The sequence below is a fragment of the Ammospiza nelsoni genome, chromosome 7 (assembly GCF_027579445.1).
Source record: "Ammospiza nelsoni isolate bAmmNel1 chromosome 7, bAmmNel1.pri, whole genome shotgun sequence".
Classification (NCBI taxonomy): Eukaryota; Metazoa; Chordata; class Aves; order Passeriformes; family Passerellidae; genus Ammospiza; species Ammospiza nelsoni.
This window is the reverse complement of record NC_080639.1, coordinates 13,617,055-13,638,894: the sequence shown is the minus strand read 5'-3', so window position 1 is coordinate 13,638,894 and position 21,840 is coordinate 13,617,055. Positions and strand designations below refer to the sequence as shown.

At 44.8% G+C, this 21,840-nt stretch overlaps 1 protein-coding gene across 1 annotated transcript; it reads right to left on the bottom strand.

Moving 5' to 3' along the window:
- Nucleotides 1-17,226: 17,226 nt before the first annotated feature.
- On the bottom strand, nt 17,227-21,434 carry FZD7 (frizzled class receptor 7). The gene has a single exon (XM_059476317.1). It carries the CDS (start codon nt 20,860-20,862, stop codon nt 19,141-19,143), a length of 1,722 nt encoding a protein of 573 aa, XP_059332300.1. The 5' UTR covers nt 20,863-21,434; the 3' UTR covers nt 17,227-19,140.
- Nucleotides 21,435-21,840: the final 406 nt, after the last annotated feature.

Here is a 21,840-nt window from a genome sequence, read left to right as displayed (position 1 = left end):
AGGACTCACACTGGGACTTTATGGCCACTTAAGCATTATAATGGTGTTGCTATGTCCTTTCTCCCCAGGCCTTCTGCACTGTGGGAGAGGCATAAAAAGGCAGTGGTACACTGGATCCCAACTCAGAGCTCACTAGATGGCTGGTATTACCACAGGATATAAATAGGCTGGAATGGAGACTGAGGGGGAGTTCAGTATAATACTGCCAGCAACATGTTACTTACTCAACACAGTTACCAACTCTGTGGGATCAAAGCAGTTACACAGCCAGTGCAGGCTGTGCAGGAATGGAGGGGCTTTCACTCAGGCTGTGGAGCGGGGAATGGCTTTTCATGCTTAGCAACCTGCGCTGGATTCAAACTGGAAGCCTGAAGATAAAAATGTTTGGGGCCAGGCCTTGTCCTGCAAGAACTACCCAGGCTTCCACATGTTCTGCTTCAAAAGAGAGCAGGCAGGCTCTTGTGTTCAAAAAAAGTTTTGGTTACAGCCCCTTGTTAGTTTAATTTTAGTTCTTATGAATTGACATATGGCAGGCATGATTTTTAATTAGAGCTTTAGCTGCGTTTTACTGGTAGGGTTGCAGAGCACTGTGGAATTTACACTAGGAAAAAAATGCTCTGTCGGTAGAGTACAAGGCTGTTTAGTAATCAGAGTGGAAAGTTAACTTTGAAACAAATTGGCAACTGATCAGATAAAATTCAAATCGGTAACATTTGTGTTGGAAACCAGCTCAGATCTGGGAAAAATGGAATCTAAGCTATTCTTTTCCTCTTGCAGAGGAACTGACCAGTGAACACACTGTGTGCACACCAAACTTCATTGTAACACCCCCTACAAAAACAAAATGAATACTTTTATAGGGTTATCTGAGCACTTATTTGATTCCTTTTCACATTAGTGTAAAACTAAATGTTGCTTTGAAGAGAAGTTTCCTTACACATTTTACAAAACAAACAAACGTCCTTTGCCAGTCAAAAACTAAAGGTCAAAAGTTTCCCCCGTTTGTTTTTCTTCTGAATCAACAGGGTGTTAGAGAGAAATGCCAGGAGATGTTTTGCTCCTTTGCATTTGTAACAGATTCCCATCTTCCCAGTCTGTTGTGTGAACTATTTCAGGTACTGAAAGAGTTAACAGTGCGTTCAGGCCTCAACCAGCAAATGCATTTAAAGCTCAGTCCAGCACTCACATGGTTTGTATTCTTGCTCTGCTGGAGTGGTGTGTTCATGGCATCTGGTTCCCTGGCAACAGCTTTCATTGGCTCAATCAAAGCCTTTTCTTCTTAAGAAAGCTCCCACTGTGACACCCTACCACCACCACTAATCACCATCTTAACTGAGTGTTTAAGATGCAGCTGGTATGAAAAATAATGCTTGTGCATGTGAGAAGATTAAGAGGCTACCTTGCACAATACACCTGCCCTGGAGAGTGCTCTTACTCCTTGCTGTTGGGCGTACTTGAGGCATCTGCTTTTCCACTGGCAGAGATGAGGCAGCAATACACCAAGAGTCTGCTTAGAAATAATCTTTTGTTAGGCAGAAATCCATAAACCTTTGTGTCTTGTGAATAGTCATTTCCTCTTTGCGGCTGAGACGGTGGCGTTTGGGCCTCTGCGCTATTGACAAGGGGAAGAAGTGTGATGTAGGCGGTGTACAATAAAATCCATATTGTTGAAGCTGTCTTCCTTGTCAAGGAGGAAGCAGGAAGAAGTCTCCCAACATGTGAATTGGAGGACAACATCAGCAAAGAATTCACATTAAGCTTCTTCCAGGGTTACATATGTTGGAGTTTCTGAGAATTCAGATTTTGCATAAAAGTTGAGAAAATCTCTATCAGTCTCTGCCTGTCTTTCACAGAATTTGGGGTACAGAGTGATCAACAAACTTGAGTATTCTCGTGCTCAGGAATCATGCTTTCACTGTTAGAAATGCTGCCCTCATGATGACATGGCTGTTAAAAATGAAGTCCTGATTGACTTGGCAGCTGATAGAAATTCTTTTCTTATTTTCCCAGTCTTGTAGACTATGTTGAGGGGTGCTCTGTAACCATCAGAGGCCATTGCACTCCACAGGAATGATGCAGCCGGAGCAGAGATGTAGGTGAGGTTAAGCACAAGGAGACAGTGTGTGCATTGTAATCCGTGTGCTACAGTGGTTACTTGTTTACCAGACAAAGCACACCGGCCAGACAACCCCCTCCCTTGCTTATCTCTGTGCTATTGGGCAGGAGAGTGAACAGGGATTTAGAGTGTGGGCTGGAGAGCAGACATCTTCAGCAGCGTGGCTTTAGTCATGAAATACCATGCCAGAGAATATTACACTGATTTTGTGTCTGCTTCGGTTAGGTTTTAAAGTAAACTGCAGTCTCCTGATAGAGCTCTTTGCTATTTTAAATCATCTCTTGTTTGAAAACAGTAAGTGAACATTAGAAACTTGGAAGAGGGGAGAAGAAAGCCTTGTCTTGTGAGACACTATGTTGTATTTGGCATAGAGAGACTGTGGCAATATGTGCCTGAGAATGGAGATAGGGAGGACAGACTTGTGGTTAAGCTACTATATTGAGACTTGAAATTTGGGTGTAGCCTGCACCTCTGTGTGGCCTTGGGGAAGTCTGTCATAGGCAAAACAGACATTTACCAAGGGCAGGCAAACCAGAAGTGAAGCTGTGGTGACTCCTCTGGCTGTGGCAGAGCCCAGGGGAGCTGCCTTGGTAGCTGCTGCTGCTGCCAGGGTGAAGCGGAGCCAGCAGGGTAACGCCTGGCTGCCGCAGCCCTTTCATCTTTTCAGAGGCAGCTGGAGCAGCAAGTGCAACTGAGCAAGGCTCAGTCCCCAGCTCTCATTCCCATTTCTGCCCTAGCCTTTCTCTGTGGCTAAAATGTTCTGGCAGTGCAAGTGTGAGAGCAGAGCTACTGTGATTTGAGTCAGAGTAGGGGGACTTGTAAATCTCTAATCAATCTCCAATTCCGCTTAACTATAGATGCCAGAGAAGAGTAATAACAGCAAGGCTAAGATGACTGTTCTCCAAAATTCACTCTACAACTAAAAGAATTAATTTCTGAGCCAGCACTGGGTCTTTGTGTTAATAGATTTTCTGAGATTATGTCTAGGTATTTTGTAAGCCCAGCACTAGGCTGGCACCAGCCCCTTGTATTGGGACAGCAAAACTCAGACAGAGGAGAAGCCCAGAGCTTGTTCTGTCTTGACTTTCACGTGTCCAATTCACTCTCAGTCCAACTCCAGAGTCTTTGCTTGGAGTACCTTTGCTTCCTGTGTCAACACTGCTACAGCCCCAAGTATCCTGACTCCCCCAGATACCACAGTAATACAGCAGGGCCTGGAATGCAAAAACATCACACAGGCCCCAATAGCTGCACAATTTGCAAAGTGGGAATAATTCTTGCTTCATTCACTAGGTTCTTAAAAATATAACTTCTAATATACAACAGATACTTAGTAGCTATGTGGCTAAAAGCTTCCCTGAAAGGCCTATGCATGTTTTTAAACATCAGATATATATTAAAGGAAGAAATTCAAAAGGTGAAATTAGAAATCACAGCAGCAAAAAATGACATTCTAATATGGTAAGCCTGTTTTCTTCAGTCATTTGTAGCCATTAATTAAATTTATTTAAACTTATTAACAAGTCTTCAGGAAAAAAAAAGGAGACCATGGCAGGTATTAGAACTGTAAAACAACCTGTTTAGAACATTTAATGTCATTATTGATTTGGCAAATTTGCTATGGAGACTGAGTGTGGGGAGTGTTGTTGCTTCCTCCTTCTCAGAATGTTTCCAAAGACCAGGGAAGTGCATGTATGTGTGTGAGGAGCTACACTTTTCTGCTGCACTGACAATCTTGACCTTTTGACTAATTTATGGGCCTCAAGGTAGGCAATGAAAATGCAGCTTCAGAGGGGTAATTGTTAGGTTTCACTGCCCTGGTGAAACTTAGATTTGCTTTGGTTTAGATATGATTTCAGAAAACATTTATTTGTACTGGTTTACCCTGAACTCTGGAGCAAAAGAGTTTTGGGAATCACCTTCAGATATAAAGGGACAGGGAACTTCCATTGCTTTGGGGTTTTCACAAGTTTCCACTGGCCACACAGATGGATAGCTGAAAATATGTAAAGTTGGCAAAGTGCAGAAGGAAAAAGCCCAGTGTGTTGTCTCAGTCCTCCCCGTCACATAAACTGAGCACAGATACTTCTGTGAAAAAATCTGAGGCTTTTTCTTTCACACAGCAAGATATGCATTTAAATAAGATAAAAGGTTCTTAATTTGCACATAGAAGGTATTTGAGTATACAGAACACACTCTTGCTATAAAGATGATGATTGAAAGGAGATTGTTTTGTTCCCTAATTCACTGGGTAAAATTATTTTAATGTAAAGTTTGTGTTATTTTATTTTTTACTTTTTAGATTATCAGAGTGCTCTCAAGGAGCCTTTCCTTCTAATGACAGTCTGTACGCATGTGCTTAATTATGTTATCAAAGTGTCTAGTGGATAAACAGCACAACTTTTTTTTCTTTCAAAAAAAAGATCGGAGGGGTAAACATGAGGTGCACATACAACTGCAAACCTCTGAGATAGGATGTAAATGCTGGCTTTCTGGCTGCTGCTTTCTGCAGGAGTGAATTTCACCCTAAGTAAACCTAGAACAGGGTCATATAATATATTGGTCTGGAGTCACAGTAGTAGATTTATGTTATACCAGTGAATAGGGCTGTGTCTCTGGCACTGCTGCCTAACCTCTAGCAGAAGTTGTGTGGTGTGAATAAAGGCCAGGGGCCTGTTGTAAAAATGATGATTTAGATGGTTGATTGGGACTCTAGAGATCTGGTTGCTTTTCCTGCCTCTTTTCTACTTTTCTTTAGAAGGTAACTCAATCTTACTCTTTAAGCTAGGGATAATATTTCCTCACCTCACAGGGACATTTTGGGAATAAATGTGTTAACTAGTGCAAAGCATTCAGGGCTCTGGGCCTGAACAGCAGAGAAGCAGCAGCACAGAATGGGAAAGTGTCATTGTTCATGCAGTGTTGCAATAGTTTGTAGGAGATGAAGCCAGAGCCCCACGCTGAAGAGCTGAGATGAAAAAGAATATTGAAGAGCTGCTTTGTATGCAGAGCATTGTCAGGCCTGTGCCTGGAGTGAAGCAGAGCTCTTGCCAAAAAAATGAATGTGGGGGCAGTACCTGGTCAGAGACTGAAGCAGTATATTATAACACACAACCCCGAGGCAGAAGAAGGTTACATTAGGCAACCTTTGCTTTGCTGCTTCATGATACTTGAGAGATTTGCTTTTCAGCCTTTGATTGTTTAGTTTTAAACAGCATAGTTTTTAGCATGGAACTGATGATATAGATCTTTCAGTGCACCTGGAGCTTTACCTGTGCAGATAAGGTCTCAACCCCTTAAATCTTATGGACTGGGGCCTTTTTCTTCTCTCAGAGACCTCATTAGATTAAGTAATCTAAGGAATTCTGGTTTTACAGCAGTGACCCATAATTCAGCACTGGTTTAGGCATAAATCTGCAATATACTTCCATGGAGTTTCAAACTGCAGAAATGCTCCTTTTTTTCAGTGGTTGTTGCTTTGCATACCTTCATCCTGTACCACCTTTCACCCAGCAGGGATTCTATGGCCCTTTTACTGACTGGCACCCACCAAATTAGCAATGAGCAGAAGCAGGATTACCACTCCTGCCTTTAAAACTTCTAGTGTGTGTCTTTGTAAGCTCCACAGCATCACTATGCTGTATCCTCGTAGTGAAACAAAGTCAATTTCCTCCTGGGTCCTTGAGCAAAGATAGGTGATTTAACTTTAGGCACAGAAAAAAAAAAAAAAATCACATATTTTCTTTTTTCTAAAGGAAGATTTTATATTAACTAAAACTTCTTTATTTTTAGATGCTCTGTGTGTCTGATTTTTTTTTTTTTTTTTTGTTTTTAAAACATTTCCTTTCCAGAATATCCAGCCTGCTGTAAAGAAAACATGTTCCAGTCCCAGAAACATTATTTATGAGCACATCATCAGCTTCACACAGGAATACTTAATCAACCCACAAGCACTTTGGAATGGCTAAGCCCTGCTCACTGCTCAGCAGTGCACAGACAAGCCAGGAGAAGCAATAGGGCTGTAGCAGACAAGATCACAAATGGGGGGCTGCACTGGGGAATGGACCTGGTGCCCTCTAGAACTGGACATCATGCTGGAACTTTTCCATCCTGCACTTTAGAAAACAGCAGGAATCAATGCTTTCACACTAGGAATCAATTAAAGAAACCCAAATTATTACCATTTGAATAAACAATTACTTCTTTTTCACCCTCACAGAAGCTTGTTACTGATGAACTAAAAGCCAAAACCAATTAAATGATCTGATCCCACAAATCATATCAAAAGGGTTTCATCTGGTTTAATTAATTCTTGCCAGAAATCGCTGCTACTTTTAACACATGCTGAATGAATTTTTTTATTAATTTTTTTAACAGTTTCCATTTATATCTGTTTCTAGTACTGCTGGGATTCTCCCTTTCTGCAGATAAAGAGTGGGAGTGTTTACAGAAGCCTTACTGTCAGGGAGTTTTTTAACCCTAGAGACAGACAGTAGGCAAATACCTTGTAGGTCAGGAAAAGGGACATTTACACCTGCATCTAAGAGAGTTTTTTTTTAGCTACAAAAGGAGACAAATAAGATACATGCTGTTTTGTCCAGTCTCCTGGTTAACTCTTAAATTGCTGCTGACAAATGCTCTGATGAGAATGCAGTGGTTATCACTAGGAAGAGCACAAGGCAACTCTGTCAGCACTGTACAATCTTCAGTAGCTTTTTTCTCCCAGCACATCAAATGTGGACAGGTTATGTTGGTCATTTCTAGCCAGCTCGACCAGAGGGCATTTCTTTGTCAAGCAGAACAGGCCTTAGCCTGATTTTCTCAACCAGGCAGCAAATGTTTGCACCTGGGGCTTGGTCTCAAGGCTTGAGAGCATTCAGATCTAAGCACAGGGTCTGCAGCCCTGCAAACACATCCCTGTATCAGAAAAGTGTTTCTGCAGAACATGAGCTTTTGTCTGCTGTAGGACAGCTTACCTTCTTTGGCTTTTGGTAGATGTTAATGGAAAAGGCTCTTCCTTGTGAAGTATCTTGGAAAAAAACCTGCAGGAGTGTTCCTGTGTTCTGAGACTGGTGTCTGGGGCTCTGATATTAGAGGTTTGGATTCAAGACAGTTCTGTGATGCACCTCTTGATCTCATACCACTGTACTACTAGTAGTACATGCCTGTGTCCACCCAAGGGTGGGAACAGCACAGTGTTTATCTTTGTAGTCTTCAATTTCTGTATTTCTCAATTGGTAATGTAGGTATTGCTCAGACAAAACTTCCAATTAAGGGGTTGCAAGTGATCACAGAGTAAGTCCTCACATGCTGTAGATGTGCAGTAATTGTAGTACTAGGATTTGCCCTTAAGTTGTAGTTGCAGGACAGCACTGTGCAAACTGGCTGCAGAAATTCTTACCAACAGGACAGAGGCTTGCTCTAAGGACTGCTGCTTTGGATGTTAAGACCAGAAAAAATATGAGAATAGTGTTATTTTCCATCTGACTTTCATGAGGACAAGTGACAGGCTTTAAAGTTTAAAATAGCACTGTTAAAGCAGTATGAAAATGTACATATTCAAGATATGTCAGTAAGATGGGACATTGTCACAGAATAATGGGTGCTAGCTGCTTGGCATTCAAAGTAGGACAAAAAAGAGGGAGATGCTAATATAATTCTGTTTCCTAGGGAGCAGAGAATGAGAAATAAATAGAGAAGAGGGCCAATGCAACACTTCTGAGTGTATCCCTTCCATGACAGGAAGTGTTTGAGCAGGGTTCTCTATGACCCTGCATTTCAGAGCCGTGTTTGTGCAGTAGCTGACACTCTCTGCCATCCTATCCCTGCCAGAAAACCACTTAAATGAGACAGAAGCAAAGCTGTCTGCTAGGCTCTTGTGCCTCTCCATCTTAGCAAATGTGGTCAGCCTGTTCAAAAGCAGGGCCTGAGAAACCTTCCCCATGCCCTCGTTGGGGTTGGGGCAGGTCAGCTGTGAGAGCTGCCTTGCTCCAGCTGGCAGAGCTGGAGCACTTGGCTGCTATGTGGCTGTGACACAAGGAAACTGCTGAGATTTGACATGAGAAAGGCCTTGTCTCTCTTGGAGGTGCCTTGCCTCTTTCCCTGCCTCCTCTGGTCATGTATGTGCTCCACTACTCTGTCCCCTATTGGTGTTGACTTTGTAAATTGTGGTAATAGCAGTGCCTAGAACTCTTCCTCCCCCGGGGAATTGCCAGAAATGCACAAAGGTGCTGTGGAATGGTCTGTGGGCTCAGTGCTGGGGGTGGAGGGAGCATTCCCATGGCAGACTGTGAGGACAGGGTTGTGAATTGAGTAGAGGCAAGTCCTGAGGAGGAGACCAGCTGTCTCCTGGGAAATGTTGCTGTTGACACTCCCCTTGTCCTCCGTCCCTGCAGCTTCCATACAGACCAGTCTTGCTTTGCAAAAAAGAAGGCTTCAGACTCTGTCCTGTGGTCATGTGCCCTATTCCCCAAATGTTTGCACTCTGCCTTTGAGATAGCACAGGCTCTGTATGCTATGGCCATATTGGGGCATCACTCCAACAGCACAGTTAAGGTTGTGTTTGCTCATTCCTTAACTCTTTATTTACTGGTTTCCAAGGGAATAGCTAGGACTGACATTCTAGGAAGACACTACATGCTCCTGGCAACCTTCATGAATTTCTTTGTCAGCAAACTTAATACTTTTGAAAATTTATGGGAGGAATATAACTTGGTGAGCATTCATATTGATGACATCAATTTACAAGTCAGAAATTCTGTTGCCCTGAAGATGCTGCTGGGGTGAAGTATGGCTAAGTGCTCCTTCACAGCCTGGGCACTTCACCACACTTAACTGGTGACAGAGGGAGTACTTTGCTATGAATATTCTGTTAAAAAGGCAGTGTGAAGAATTCCAGAGCAACACCTGCCTGGACGGGGGCAGGCAGTCACACCTGGGATGGGTGTCTGTGAGCCAGCCCAGCCCACAAGCCAGGCCTTGCATTAGCCAGCAGACAGGGCCAGTCAGCATGGGCATGGGCCTGACAGGCACAGAACATGCCTTCACACCAGTTTTCTTTTTGGTCAGCCTGAAACACAAGAAAGGCAAACGTACATGCAGCTGTAGCTGTGTCCACAAGCTTCTCACATTTCAGTGCCTGCAGTTCTCATTGCTCTTTCTCTGCTCTCCACAAACTCTTTTCCCTACGTGCCATTTTAATCTCATTAAGAAAAATGTTCAACTTTCTGCCTTGTGTCCCTTACTACCAGGTCTACATGGTGCAAGTGAAGTGGGTTAGACTTTTCAGTGATATGGGGCAAACTATAGGTAAAACTGACTCCTGTGTCTCTTTTAAACTCCCTGTGGTTCCAAAGGCAAGCTATCTGCCTTCACCTGTCAGCATTAGTCCGTCTCTCTTAGTCTCCCTCTGAATTCCAGCTGAACCTTATAAGGTTGCATAATATTTTTCAATCTTTATGGGTGCGTTTCAAATTCAAATTTGGGGTTGCTTCATGTAAAAAGCATTTTAGCAAAGCATTCAGACATTTTCCCCTTTATTTTCTTCTTCAATTGAAGCAGTTCACAGTTAACTGAAAAATTGTTTTGCTTAATTCAAATCCATATTTTTGGGGTGCATGGGGAAGTAGCGCCCTTCCTCCTTGCTCTGCTGCTGAATTATTTAACCACTTCATTAGTGATATTTTAATGAAATACCCAGGTAGTTATTTTGGTTTTGGTTTGGTTTTTTAATTTCATTGCAGATAAATATTTTCCTTTTATGAACAAGATAGTTTCCTCAGTGTCTGGCTTTCATTCTTAGGGAATAGTCAGCCAACTAACAATTTTACTGGCGAGCACTGATTCTGCTCAGCTGGAGATGTTTTGCAGTATGTGCTATCACACAGACCCCGCATGGCAACACTTTGTACAACAACCAAAAAAAGACAGGGAGAAGAGGGCATGTGACAGTAAATCCCATCATCTGAAGAGTCCCCAGAGACTCTTCAGAAAAGGGAACATTCCTTATGCATGTTACACAAAAGCCCAAAAGGTGATGAGTGACACTTCCCACTTTCATTTCTTTGGGAAGATTTGGTGTCATCACATATGTCTCTACTTTGCCACTAGTGTTTGACTATTTCCTCCTAGAAAGTAAAGTGCCAGCTCACTCTTTGCTATTCTCTGTCTCTTAATGATCAATTATTTTTAATTGGAACCTCTTGCATTGTGCCCAATCTTAAGAGGTCCCCATCAAGATCAGGGCTCCAACAAGATGGGAACAGTACCAACACATATGTGGGGACAATAGAGACCTTTTTTTGTCCCAAAGAGCATGAGCCTATTTAGAGAAGGGCAGAAAAAGAGATGGAGGTAAGGATGATTGGAAGAATTTGCAAACCCTGGGCAAATTTGGGAAAAGTATGACTTGTCTCCTGACTTCTAGTCTGGTGCCCTGTCTGCTGGCACACACTGCTTCTCATTTACTAATAAAAGTGTCATTGTATGTGCAGAATTACATTAAAGGATAAATAAAATAGCCTGGTAGTGCTACAAAGAACTTTATCAGCTAAGTAAGATGCAGCCAGGGATGATGTGAGAGGTGGACATAGTGAGAATAACAGTTCTCATTACAGTTTTCCATTGGCTTATTTTTATGTATATAACTTGTTATTACATCTTTAACGTCTGTTTTCAATTAATACATTTAATGTATTACATGTCAGTGCTATAGTGAAATACTGACCAAAGGACACTTAGTTAATAAAGCTTTAATGAAAATTGATAGCAAAATGGTAGAGTCATTTAAGTGAAATTACTGAGTTTCTTGAAATTGTTTTCTGAGAAACATTTGTTTTCAATTCTCATGTTGAGAGGTTTTGATAAAGATTTGATTCAGAATTCAGTGCAGGAAGATGTTTGCTTGAGGAAAATGAAGGACATGGAATTAAAGCATTAACTTTGTTTACGTTGACTTTATTAGTTGAAGTGGAAAAGTCTTAAGAACTCCCAAAACAGAAAACTAGATGCTTGTCTGTGGGCAATGATACCAAGTTCTGGGCCTTCATAACTGCAAAACCATCCACAGATTAATTAGTCCTTGCAAATCAGGGATTTCTTACCAGAAAAGACCTTTGGTGGCTCAAAGTAACTGTAAAGCACAGACTTTTAAATCTTGCAGCGCTCAAATGCCGAAGTTAGAGATTTAGCCTCCCATAAAAGCAGAGAGCTGCAGTGAGGTTTGGGCCGAGCTCTGGAAAGCCGGGCCAGCTCCTCCCCCTTTGGGGAGCAGTTCGCTTCGGGCACAGCCGCTGTCGGTGCCTCGCACGCGGCTGCGCTTCGGGCTCTGCTTCCCGTGGGTGCCCTGAGCTGCTGTGGAGGAGCCCGGTCTGTGCCTTCATCTGCTTTGGGCCCCAATTCTTTAACCGTCGTGAGAGTTGTTGCTGCAAATCCAATAGCTGATTTATTATCTTCAGAGAGCAGAATGTGTAAAGAAAAACAGTATGAGTAAATCCTCCCTCCAGAAGGGCTTTCTATCCACTCTCATAATCCCGCTTGGTTCCAGCCTGGTATGCATAGCTGTGGAAGGGTGTCAAATGACATCCCTTTTACTGGCTATTGGCCCTAATGGAATGCTTCTTTGCCCATCTTGTAAAGTAAGGGCAGGAAATACTGCCTGAGACTTCTACATTTTGCCGTTAATTAAAAAATAAAATTAAAAATTTGAGAGGCAGGATCATGACAAATAATAAATGCTCTTTTCATCATGGATTAGATAAAAAAGATTCCATCATTACATTTTAGTTTTTTACCCTTTCTAAAGACTGACTTGCTTTAGATAATCAAAGCTGGCTTTGAACTAACACACAGAAAAAATCTTTTTTTTTTTCTTTAAAAATAGCCCTATAGATATATATACATATCACAGCCTTTCATTCCTTTTATAGACAGTTTCATTTTCTGGGAAAATGTCAAAGTTCTGAGCAATCCAGAGCTCACACAGGCACCACAACAAACACGGAATGAGGACCAGCCACACTACTGCAATTAACACCAATGTTTAATTAGCAGACAGCTGCATTGGGCAAGGGCCTTTTGATTTTCTCTCTTCACTGGGCTTTTGATGAGAGATTTACCTGCAGTTGTAACTTCCAGTTGTTACACTCACACGCACTGTGCTGGATGTGCTTGCACACACACACTTATGTGGAAAATCTGTGGAAGGAAGCCATATCAGGCAAGTGATCTGATCTGTGCTTTAGGTAAGTATTTTTGGAAGTAGTTTCCTTTGACTGTCTTCCATGAAAAATATATGTTACATTTTTGTTTGCTGGGGAGGGTAGGCTAAAAATTAGTGTATGCTTTGGTACTTTTAGGAATCCTTTTTTCATTTATTGGCTTACTTTATTTAGCAACAAAAACTTGATGTGTGGTGAAGGTGAATGGGTGCAGAAGTCTGCCCTGGAAAAAGCTAGCATCAGGGCAAGACACAAACATTTACCCCAGTCAGCTTAGACACTTCTGTATTTCATTGGTGAAAGAAGTGTAATAGCCTCATGCTGTTCCCTGTTGTTAAGGCAGGAAAATGTCCAAGCATCCAACTAATCCTTCTCCTTGGCCATCATTAGTAATGAGAAAGATGTTGTTTGAGGTCATGGTAGCAGAAGGAAACTGTCGAGGAACTAAGAGATGAAGTAAAAACATGGCAGGGAATTCCCACTGCCCTGGGCTCGGAAGAAATCTTGGTCAATTCTGCTTTAGGCCTACTACTAAGATTTAGATTGCAGGTGCAGCAAGCTGAAGTGAACAGTATTTATTTAAAGAGGAACAGCAGAGTTGTCATTGAGCCTGTTGATGACAACAGTGTTTATAACATACAGCAAATGATAGCTTGGGGAGTACTGGAAGAGTTAAAAACCCTGTAGTAGCAACACAGGCCCAAGCTCTTACCTCTGCTGTGTCTAAGCACCACTATAACACAAGTCCATTTTGTTTGATATGCATGCCCAGTTTAGTGTAATTTTTTATTTACCTGGTTTGCCTCTTTATACCCTCTCACGCTTTATTTTTGAGGCTGGCTAGATGATGCTCCTGTGAGAGCAGGTGCTCAGCCTGACCAGTTTTAGGTAAGATATTGGAAAATGTTCAAATAATCTATTCTAGCTGGTGATCTTAATTTGGCATTCTCTTAAACAAAATCTACTTGAAAAATATCAGACTGTGGGACAGAGGTGTTTATACAAAATCTATTATCATTGTATTCCATTTCTTCTGATTTTGAGAGTATTCATTCTCACAACATCCCGTAATATACAGAAGTGTCACTGCTCCAATTTATAGACAAGGAATTAAAGACAGAGACAAAATTTTTCTAGATGTGCACCAGGAAATTTAAATGTTTATGAAAAGTGCTTTCCATGTAACCTGCCTCCATTTTTAGCTGCCTGAATACTACTGGAAGACTGGCTGTATGTGATCTGTGATTGTGCAGGTAATCAAGCACTTGTCTTTCAAATCTTAGATTAGTGCCTGCTTGCTAGAACACCTTTTTGTGTCCATCTGGGCCAGGTAACATGTTTTTCTTCTTCTACTGTAGCTCCTGGCAGAATTCCCTATTCACCACAAGCTTTTTCAAGTCCCTCAGAATGTTAGCCTAAGGAAAAGGACAGCATAGTGGGAATAATCTATCTCCTTGCCTGCCCTGAGAATGACTTTGCCTTTCTGCAGATTGGTTTGAGAACAATGCTAGAATTGCAGTAGTGGAGAACTGGGCCTCTTTTTTTTATTTTTCTTCTTTCTAGATGTCACCCTAACCTTTGGGATTGAAGTTTTAATGGCAAGGTTATAGCCACCTTGGTAGCCACATGACAAGACTAATTTTCAAGATGTGTGCAGCCAAAGTCTACTCACATAGGCTACTCCTCTAGGCAGCAGACTCGGATTTTCCATGTGTATTTGTAAGGATAACATGCTCAAGTGAAGGATTGCCTATTACCAAGCCAAGTTGTGATACAGCTGGGGCAGCCAAAATGAACAAGTTGTTGCTTCAGGATTTCTTGACTAATATTAGTGATCTTGACTGGGTTAGTGATGTCCTCCAATTTACAGTTGTTATTTAAAAGTGTGCTCCAGGCCCTGCTTATTCCTGCTTTCTGTTCATATTCTCATTTATCCCAGTCCCATAGTTTCCTGGCATGGGTAGGCTGGCTGTACAGAAGGGAGCACCTGATGCAGAGGAAGGAGTATGTGCTTATGACCTGTTTGGGGCTGTCCTGGCATCACTCAGTCAAATCCCACCTGGCTGCAGCTTTGGCAACATTGTGCTAGAGCCTGGTGTTTACCTCAGTTAGGAGAAACTGAGAAACAGAGCTGCCTGTGCCTTACTTCCACTGATCTGCTTTTGAGACAAGCAGTGCCCAGCCACCTGAGCCAGGCAACATTGGACCTTGGGTTTAAACAGCGTCTAAACCCTCCTCTGTGCCTCCCTTCTCTGACTGCAGCACAAACTGGTTTTCTGAGCAGTGTTAAACTCTGATGTGCATATTTTAGTTTTACAGTTTGGGCATCACTTTAGTCAAAATGAGTTGGTTCTAAGTGGGGCATTTGGGAATTTGCCATGACTGTATTTATTCCCCCAATCCTATATTATTTGTGCATTATTTCTGCCAAAACCACACACATGTTGGCATGAAACAATTATCCTGGTTTATATAGGGGAGGCTTGGCAATAGTCTTCCTCAATGAACAGTTAGTGCACTGAAGATTCAGTGTCATCTTTTCCTCTCCAAGCAAGTGGCTGAATTTCTTTCTGTTGGAGTCATGGTTTTAAAATTAAAAGGGGTAGAAGGCATGCATGAAGTGTATATAAAGTACCTGTAAAGTCTGGAAGGAAATGAGAATGAGATGAAGAAAAAAAGAGGCTATTTGAAATGCAGGCTAGTAATTTGGCTTCTAAACCCATGTGAAATTATAAGTAATGTTTATTGTTGCCAGTTGGTAAATACAGGGATGTGTGGTTTTTACTTGCATGCAAAGCTATGGGTTGTGGGTGAAGTACTTAGACAAAAACATTCAATCGTCAGTGTGGGTATTCCACCAAAAATAAACCCAAACAAACACTGACATATTATAAAAGCACTTTTTTCTGTGGAGACAAACATTCAGTTGCTGCTGCTATTCATGAACTCTAGAACTGTTGAAGCCTCTTCTTTAACTTGCCTGAAACAATAATCCTTCATTTTAGAAAGTAGTACAAAGGTCTTTGAAACTGAAGAACCAGTTTTTCTATTGTTTTCATGAGAATACAGTATATGGTGTGCACTTACAGGGATATGGATCAATGATAACTATTACTTGCTAAGTTGTTGTGAACCAAAACTGCATAGACAAGGTAAAGGTGAGGCAACCTTTCTTAAAACTTAAAAAAATTTAAGTAGGCTTAAACATTAGTCAGAGAAAGCTGTTTTGCAGTGATTAGCAAAGGCTTATTTTTCATCCTTTTCTCCAGAGAGCTTCACAAAGATTTTTGAATTGTACTCCATTATGAAAGTAACTGCTACTTTGTTATCAAAATGGTGATAGACATTTTTATTCCAGAAGGCCAGACACTATCACTACTTGAAATTCTCCGAATTGTTTCCACTGTGAGCAAATTCAGTCTTGATGTGAGTCACATCTGCTTAAAAGTAAATACTAGTTGCTTCAAATTTCAAATTTTAAAAATTATTTTAAATCCCAGGATTTGGATAGTCCATGCTGCAGTAAGGAGTGATTGCATGTTTAGCAATGCAGCTGTGGCTGCACAGCACAGGGGTGTCAGTCACTCACTGCTCCCCGCGGCTGCCACTCCTGCACTGCGCCCGCTGTTCCAGCCGTGCCATCGCTCTGGATTCATGGGAGGAAATGTTTATAGAAAGGTTCAGGTTTCCTGAATGAGTGGAATGAAACCCCCCTCAGAAGTGATCAGCAAGCTCATGTCAGGGAGAAGTTTGAAGCAGCCTGACTGCGGCAGGAATGCAAAGGTCTTTTCAAAAAGGAAACTTGTCAAGTGAGCAGTTCTGGGGAGCAGCAAGAGGTGTTTTCAAATAAAAGATGTGGGTCTTCCAGAGAGACAGCATGAATGGGGACAGCTCTTAAAAGAACTTTTAAATCAGTAGTTCATACACTGTAAAAGGTTAAGAGCACAGTGTCCAAAAAAATACTGCCCTCAAAGTGGACCTATTACACACTATGCTTAGTAAATGAAACTATGTTGCAGTGCAACCATTGATGACATCTAGCTAAGGCGTCTTAGATCTATCTCTGCTCTGTAACTTAAATTTTAGTACTGGCATAACTGAAGGTACAGGAAGTGCGATGAATGCAGACAGTAGGCTGAAATCCTTGTGAAAGAAGTGCTGTAAAATATCATCATTTCACAGGTGTACAGTTCTGTTTGTTGGGGCACTTTCCATGACTGTAGCAACACAGCTTGAGATCTAAACATTCATTTCAGTTTAAAAAATTAAATAGAATAGGCCATTCCACTGAAGTTTTCAGATGACTGTGATAAGAAACAATGTAGGCTTCAGTCTAGCTATTAAAATTAAAGTAAAATTCACTTGAACAAAACTGCAGAGAGCAAAGGTGCTACGGGAAAAAAGCACTAGTTCATAATACTGCCCCTTGAAAGCCATTAAAAAGGACCCAGTCCTTAGTGTTTCCCTATTACACTCCACCATCAAAGTGAGGACCTAATTTACAGCACTCGTAGCACCCTCCAGTTCTCAATCTAAAGTCTCTTTGGAATGGGAAGAGAGCATTATCCTTATTTTCTAGATAAAGGAACTGGTTTATCAGTTTGCCCTCAGCAAGAAGCAGAGACTGGAAGAAAACTCGGCCAGGATGCAAGTACTTCAAGTGAGGGCAGACATTTGAAACCAGCTGTCTCAAAATGTGCTCTCCTGTTGTGAGGGGCTGGTAATCAGAACTAACCGTTTCAAGCCACAGCTGAGTTTCCAGCCTGCATTCACCCAAAAGTCTCTTGCATTATCCATAACGAAGTGGGGGAGAAGACACCACTTTTCAGAGCTTCCCCCCCATTCTAAAACCTGCCAAGTATTCAAAGATGGAAAAAAACATCATTAGAGCCCTTGTATTAAAAATTATTTATTTAGTGATCTGTACATGGGGTGAAGCAGGGCCTCATACAGACCTTCAAAAAAAATCAAGTAAAAACATAAATACATATTTTCTTACAAAAATGAGATTTACAAAATATACATACTGCACTTGTCTGACACAGTTGTTTTTTTTTCTTCCATGTGCACATTATAAAAGACAAACCAAGCCCTGCGTCTGACATCAGAGCCACTGAAGGATTTGGCTGATGGGCCCATTCCTCATGCTCAGACTACTGGTACACCCTCAGACAGCAGCAGTCTGCCCCCTTACCCTGGACAAGTTTTTTCTTTTTAAAGTTTCATTCTAGACATTTCCCCCCCAAAAACATGAAGAGCAGCTATAGGGTGGAGACTTGCCAAAAATCCAGAATGTCCGATTTTGTCCTTAGGCAAGAATATACACACACACACGTATACTTATAAAAACAACCCTTCAGTGAATATAAAGGTAAAGTAGTATGCAAAAAATAAAATATGAACAAGTCAACATAAAAATTTTCAGAATAGAAAAATCTGTCACATTTCAAAAAGAAAACAATGCATTTGATGATAAATTTTTGAATGCTTTTCCTTCAAAGTCTGATCACTGGAAACTCAAACAGCTGTGTTTTAGCTGAAATGAGAAGGCTCCTCACTTGCAGTAACTACTTGATTTTAAACGCCAACCCCAGCCCCCCCACCTGCACCAAAAATCATTGCCATGCAGCTCAGGGAACCTGAGGAGCAGGCAAAGGGTCCATCGTGAGCCAAAACGATCCCTCCTGTCCCCAGAATCCGGTTGTGTACTGATTTTTTTCTGCAGTGAACTCACTGCAGAGCAGGAGAGAAAACAGGTTTATGGGAAGGAAAAAAAAATTCCTATATTTACGTTACATATTTTAGTAGCTCTTGTTTTGGCAGGTGCTCTCAGGTAAGCTCTTCTTGCCCTCTAAATCTTCCATTTCCTTCAGCTTAGAAAAGTGACCCATATTGAATGGTAGGAAAACATCCTGCCTCCTCCTTTTTTCATAAAAGGAATGTTTATTTCTGTGAGCTCCTCACATCCAAGGGTGAACCTCAACGACTTCTTTTTGTTAGTTTGCCCATAAAAACCGATCCCATGCTTATGCCTTTCTACATAGAAAACACTTTTGTTTCCCCCTTTGTCTCCTAGAACAAAGGCAAGGGGGAAAAGCCTTCTGCTGAAAAGCAACAAGTCATTTCTTTTCAGGGTGTGGAATAGCAACCCCCTCCTTCCCCACAGCAGCAAGAACAACAGATTGAGGGCCAAATTTTTACTTTAAAACAATTACAACAGGTATCTCTGAGGTAAAAAGGAACTTGTGAGCTGATAGAACAGAGGCATCTCCCCAGCACACGATCGGGCTGGAGGCGGCTGTGCAGTACTCACGTGATGGCTCTGCCGAGCTGGAAGGAGCAGGCAGCGAGCTCAGGCTCGGGAGTCACCCTGCCCAGGCTGCAGCTTGGCCCCGGCAATTCAGAGAGCATTTGGCTACTTCTTGGCGGGGTGGCTCAACAGATCTGGCTTCCCCTCCCTCTTGTCCAAAGCAAGGCAGGATGATTTTAGTTGGGTTGGAGTTTCTCTTCCTCGACAGGAGTAGCAGGAGAGAAGTAAGGAGACTTCTGGATGAGGGACTCTCCTGCCCCAGCAGTGGCCTCTTTTTCTGTCCTCTCCCACTTAGCTGGTCATAAGCACCACTGGAAATAGTTTGACTGATCCTTTATGCAATGATTTGGGGTTTTTTCGAACTTTCTGTGAGGAAGAAAAAGTTTGGAAAAGCCTCCCTTCCTCCCTCTTCAGGGAACCATTGCCCTAGCCCTATGCTGAGTACCCTCTGCGTGTATGCATGTGTGAGAGTGTGTGTGCCAGAGGGGACGGGGGTCTCATACTGCCGTCTCGCCTTTGCTGCCGGTACTGAGTCTGTGGTAGAAGCGTCGCCAGGACTGAAGGGTTTTGCCAGACCAAATCCAGAAGCCAGTCGTGATCCCAACAATCATGGTCATGAGGTACTTGATCATGAAGACAGTGAAGTCTGGGCTCATAGGGGCAAAGTGGCTGGGACAGGGCACCGCGTACGTTTTGCAGGTCTGGAGGAGCCACGTCTTCTCCCAGGTGCCACGGAAGGCCTGCTCATAGAAGTAACACGCCAGGACAATGGTGGCAGGCACCGTGTAGAGGACGCTGAAGACACCAATGCGCACCATCAGCTTCTCCAGTTTCTCCGTCTTGGTGCCATCATGCTTCATGATGGTGCGGATGCGAAACAAGGACACAAAGCCAGCCAGCAAGAAGGAAGTGCCAATGAAGAGATACACAAACAAAGGCGCCAGCACAAAGCCCCTCAGCGAGTCCACACTGTAGATACCTACGTAACACACCCCACTGAGTACATCCCCATCCACCTGCCCCATGGCCAAGATGGTGATGGTTTTGACAGCGGGCACAGCCCAGGCAGCCAGATGAAAATACTGGGAGTTGGCCTCAATGGCCTCATGGCCCCACTTCATGCCAGCAGCCAGGAACCAGGTGAGGGACAGGATGACCCACCAGATGGAGCTGGCCATGCCGAAGAAGTAAAGGATCATGAAGAGGATGGTGCAGCCTTCTTTCTTGGTACCTTGGGCCACGGTGCGGTAGCCATCCTCAGAGAAGCGCTCTAGACACACCACCCGCTCCTCCAGCAAAAAGCCTGCTGCGTAGGCCACGGCGACCATGAAGTAGCAGCCCGAGAGGAAGATGATGGGCCTCTCCGGGTAGCTGAAACGACGCATGTCTACCAGGTAGGTGAGCACGGTGAAGAGGGTGGAGGCGCAGCAAAGCACAGACCACACGCCCACCCACAGCCGGGCAAATCGCACCTCTGCCTCCTTGAAGTACATGAGCCCATTGGGCCGGGCTGGCTCACAGGGGGCTCCGCAGTCCCGCTCCCCCAGGAACCGGTAGCCCAAGTAGGAGGGCACTTTGAGCTGCCGCGGGCAAGAGAAGGAGAAGCCAGAGGGTGGCTGTGGTGGGGTAAGAAAGTCAGGGAGGTAGCCAGCTGTGGGGTGGGCAGTGATCCCCCGACCCGCCGCACCACCAGGTCCTGGTGGGGCATCCGACGTGTTCTGCCCCACGCAGATCTCACCCGCACCGTGAACGGGGAAGTTCTCGCAGCGGAGCCGCTCTGGCCACTGGAAGCCGAACTTGTTCATGAGGGCCTCGCAGCCCTGACGGGCCCGTTCGCAGAGGGAGCGGCAGGGTGGGATGGCCTGCTCCAGCACTGTGCACACCGGCGCGTACATGGAACAGAGGAAGAACTTCAGCTCGGGCGAGCACTGCACCTTGACCAGCGGGTAGAACTGGTGCACCTCCAGCCCTGCGTCCTCCTGGTTGGTGTGGCCCAGCAGGTTGGGCAGGATGGTCTGGTTGTAGGCGATATCCGTGCAGAGCGGGATGGAGATGGGTTGGCAGAAACCGTGGTCCGGCACGGAGATGCCCTTCTCGCCGTGGTACTGCTGCGCCGTGGCACCCGCGGGGGTCCCCAGCAGCGCGGCCAGCAGCGCGGCCAGCCCCAGCAAGGGGCAGCCGGCGGCAGCCGCTCCACGGCATTCTCGTCCAGCCTGCATCGCCGGGGCGGCCGGGGGCCTGAGGAGCCTCGGGGAGTCTTTCAGAGCCGGCCGGCGCGGCGCCCCAGGGGCATCAGCGACCAGAGGGCGGAGGCGGGGCCCCTTCGGCGGGTTAGGAGCGCGGCGGTGGAAGGAACGCGGCTCCGCGCCGGACCTCCACGACTTTTTTCCTCGGCTCCGACGCGGCGGCGCTTACAGAGCGGTGGCGGCGCTACTCTGGGCGAAAGTTTCCGGAGCTGCTCTCCCCGGAGAAGGCGGCGGCGGCGAAACAGGAGGCGCGAGTGTAGCCCGGCGACGGCTCTGGCCAGCTCCGCGCAGGGTCCCGCGGCGGCGGCGAGGCGGAGGCGCTGCTCCCTGCGCGACTGCACGGCCCCGGGGATTTAGATTACGGATAAATGGATTATTACCGCGCCCGGCTGAGCCGTGTATTTTACTTCGGGGCTTAAATAACTTTTAAAATCCAATTACTGCGCGATCCTCCCCGTGGCTTGGCTGCGCTGCGCTCCCGACGGACACCGCTGCGGGCTGTGCGTCCAGGGTAGCCGTGCGCCTCCCGGTTCGGCTCGTTTGTCTCCGCTCCGCCCGCTCCCACCGCGGCTCTCGGCCCGCGGCCGCGCCGGCACACAAAAAAGGCTCAGCTCCGCGCGGGCCCCGCCCCCGCCGCCGGCCCCATTCACAAACCGCGCCGGGGGCGGGGCTCCGCGCCGCCCGCCCGCCAATCCGCGCTGGGGGGCGGGGCCGCGCTGGGGGAGGGGAGGGGGAGGAGCTCGCACCAGGGGGAAAAAAAGTTGGGAACAACTTTTCCCATCCCCGCCGGGCCCGGCCGGGAGGAGCCGCCCGCGGCCCCCACCCCCCGCGCTGCCCCGCACAGCCGGGAAGCGGGGGGTGGGCAGCTCGCTCAGGGTGGCCCGAGCAAACTAAAATTAACTGGCTGCTTTCTGAGCAGGCTTTGAAAATGCGAACAGCTGCCTGTGCCCG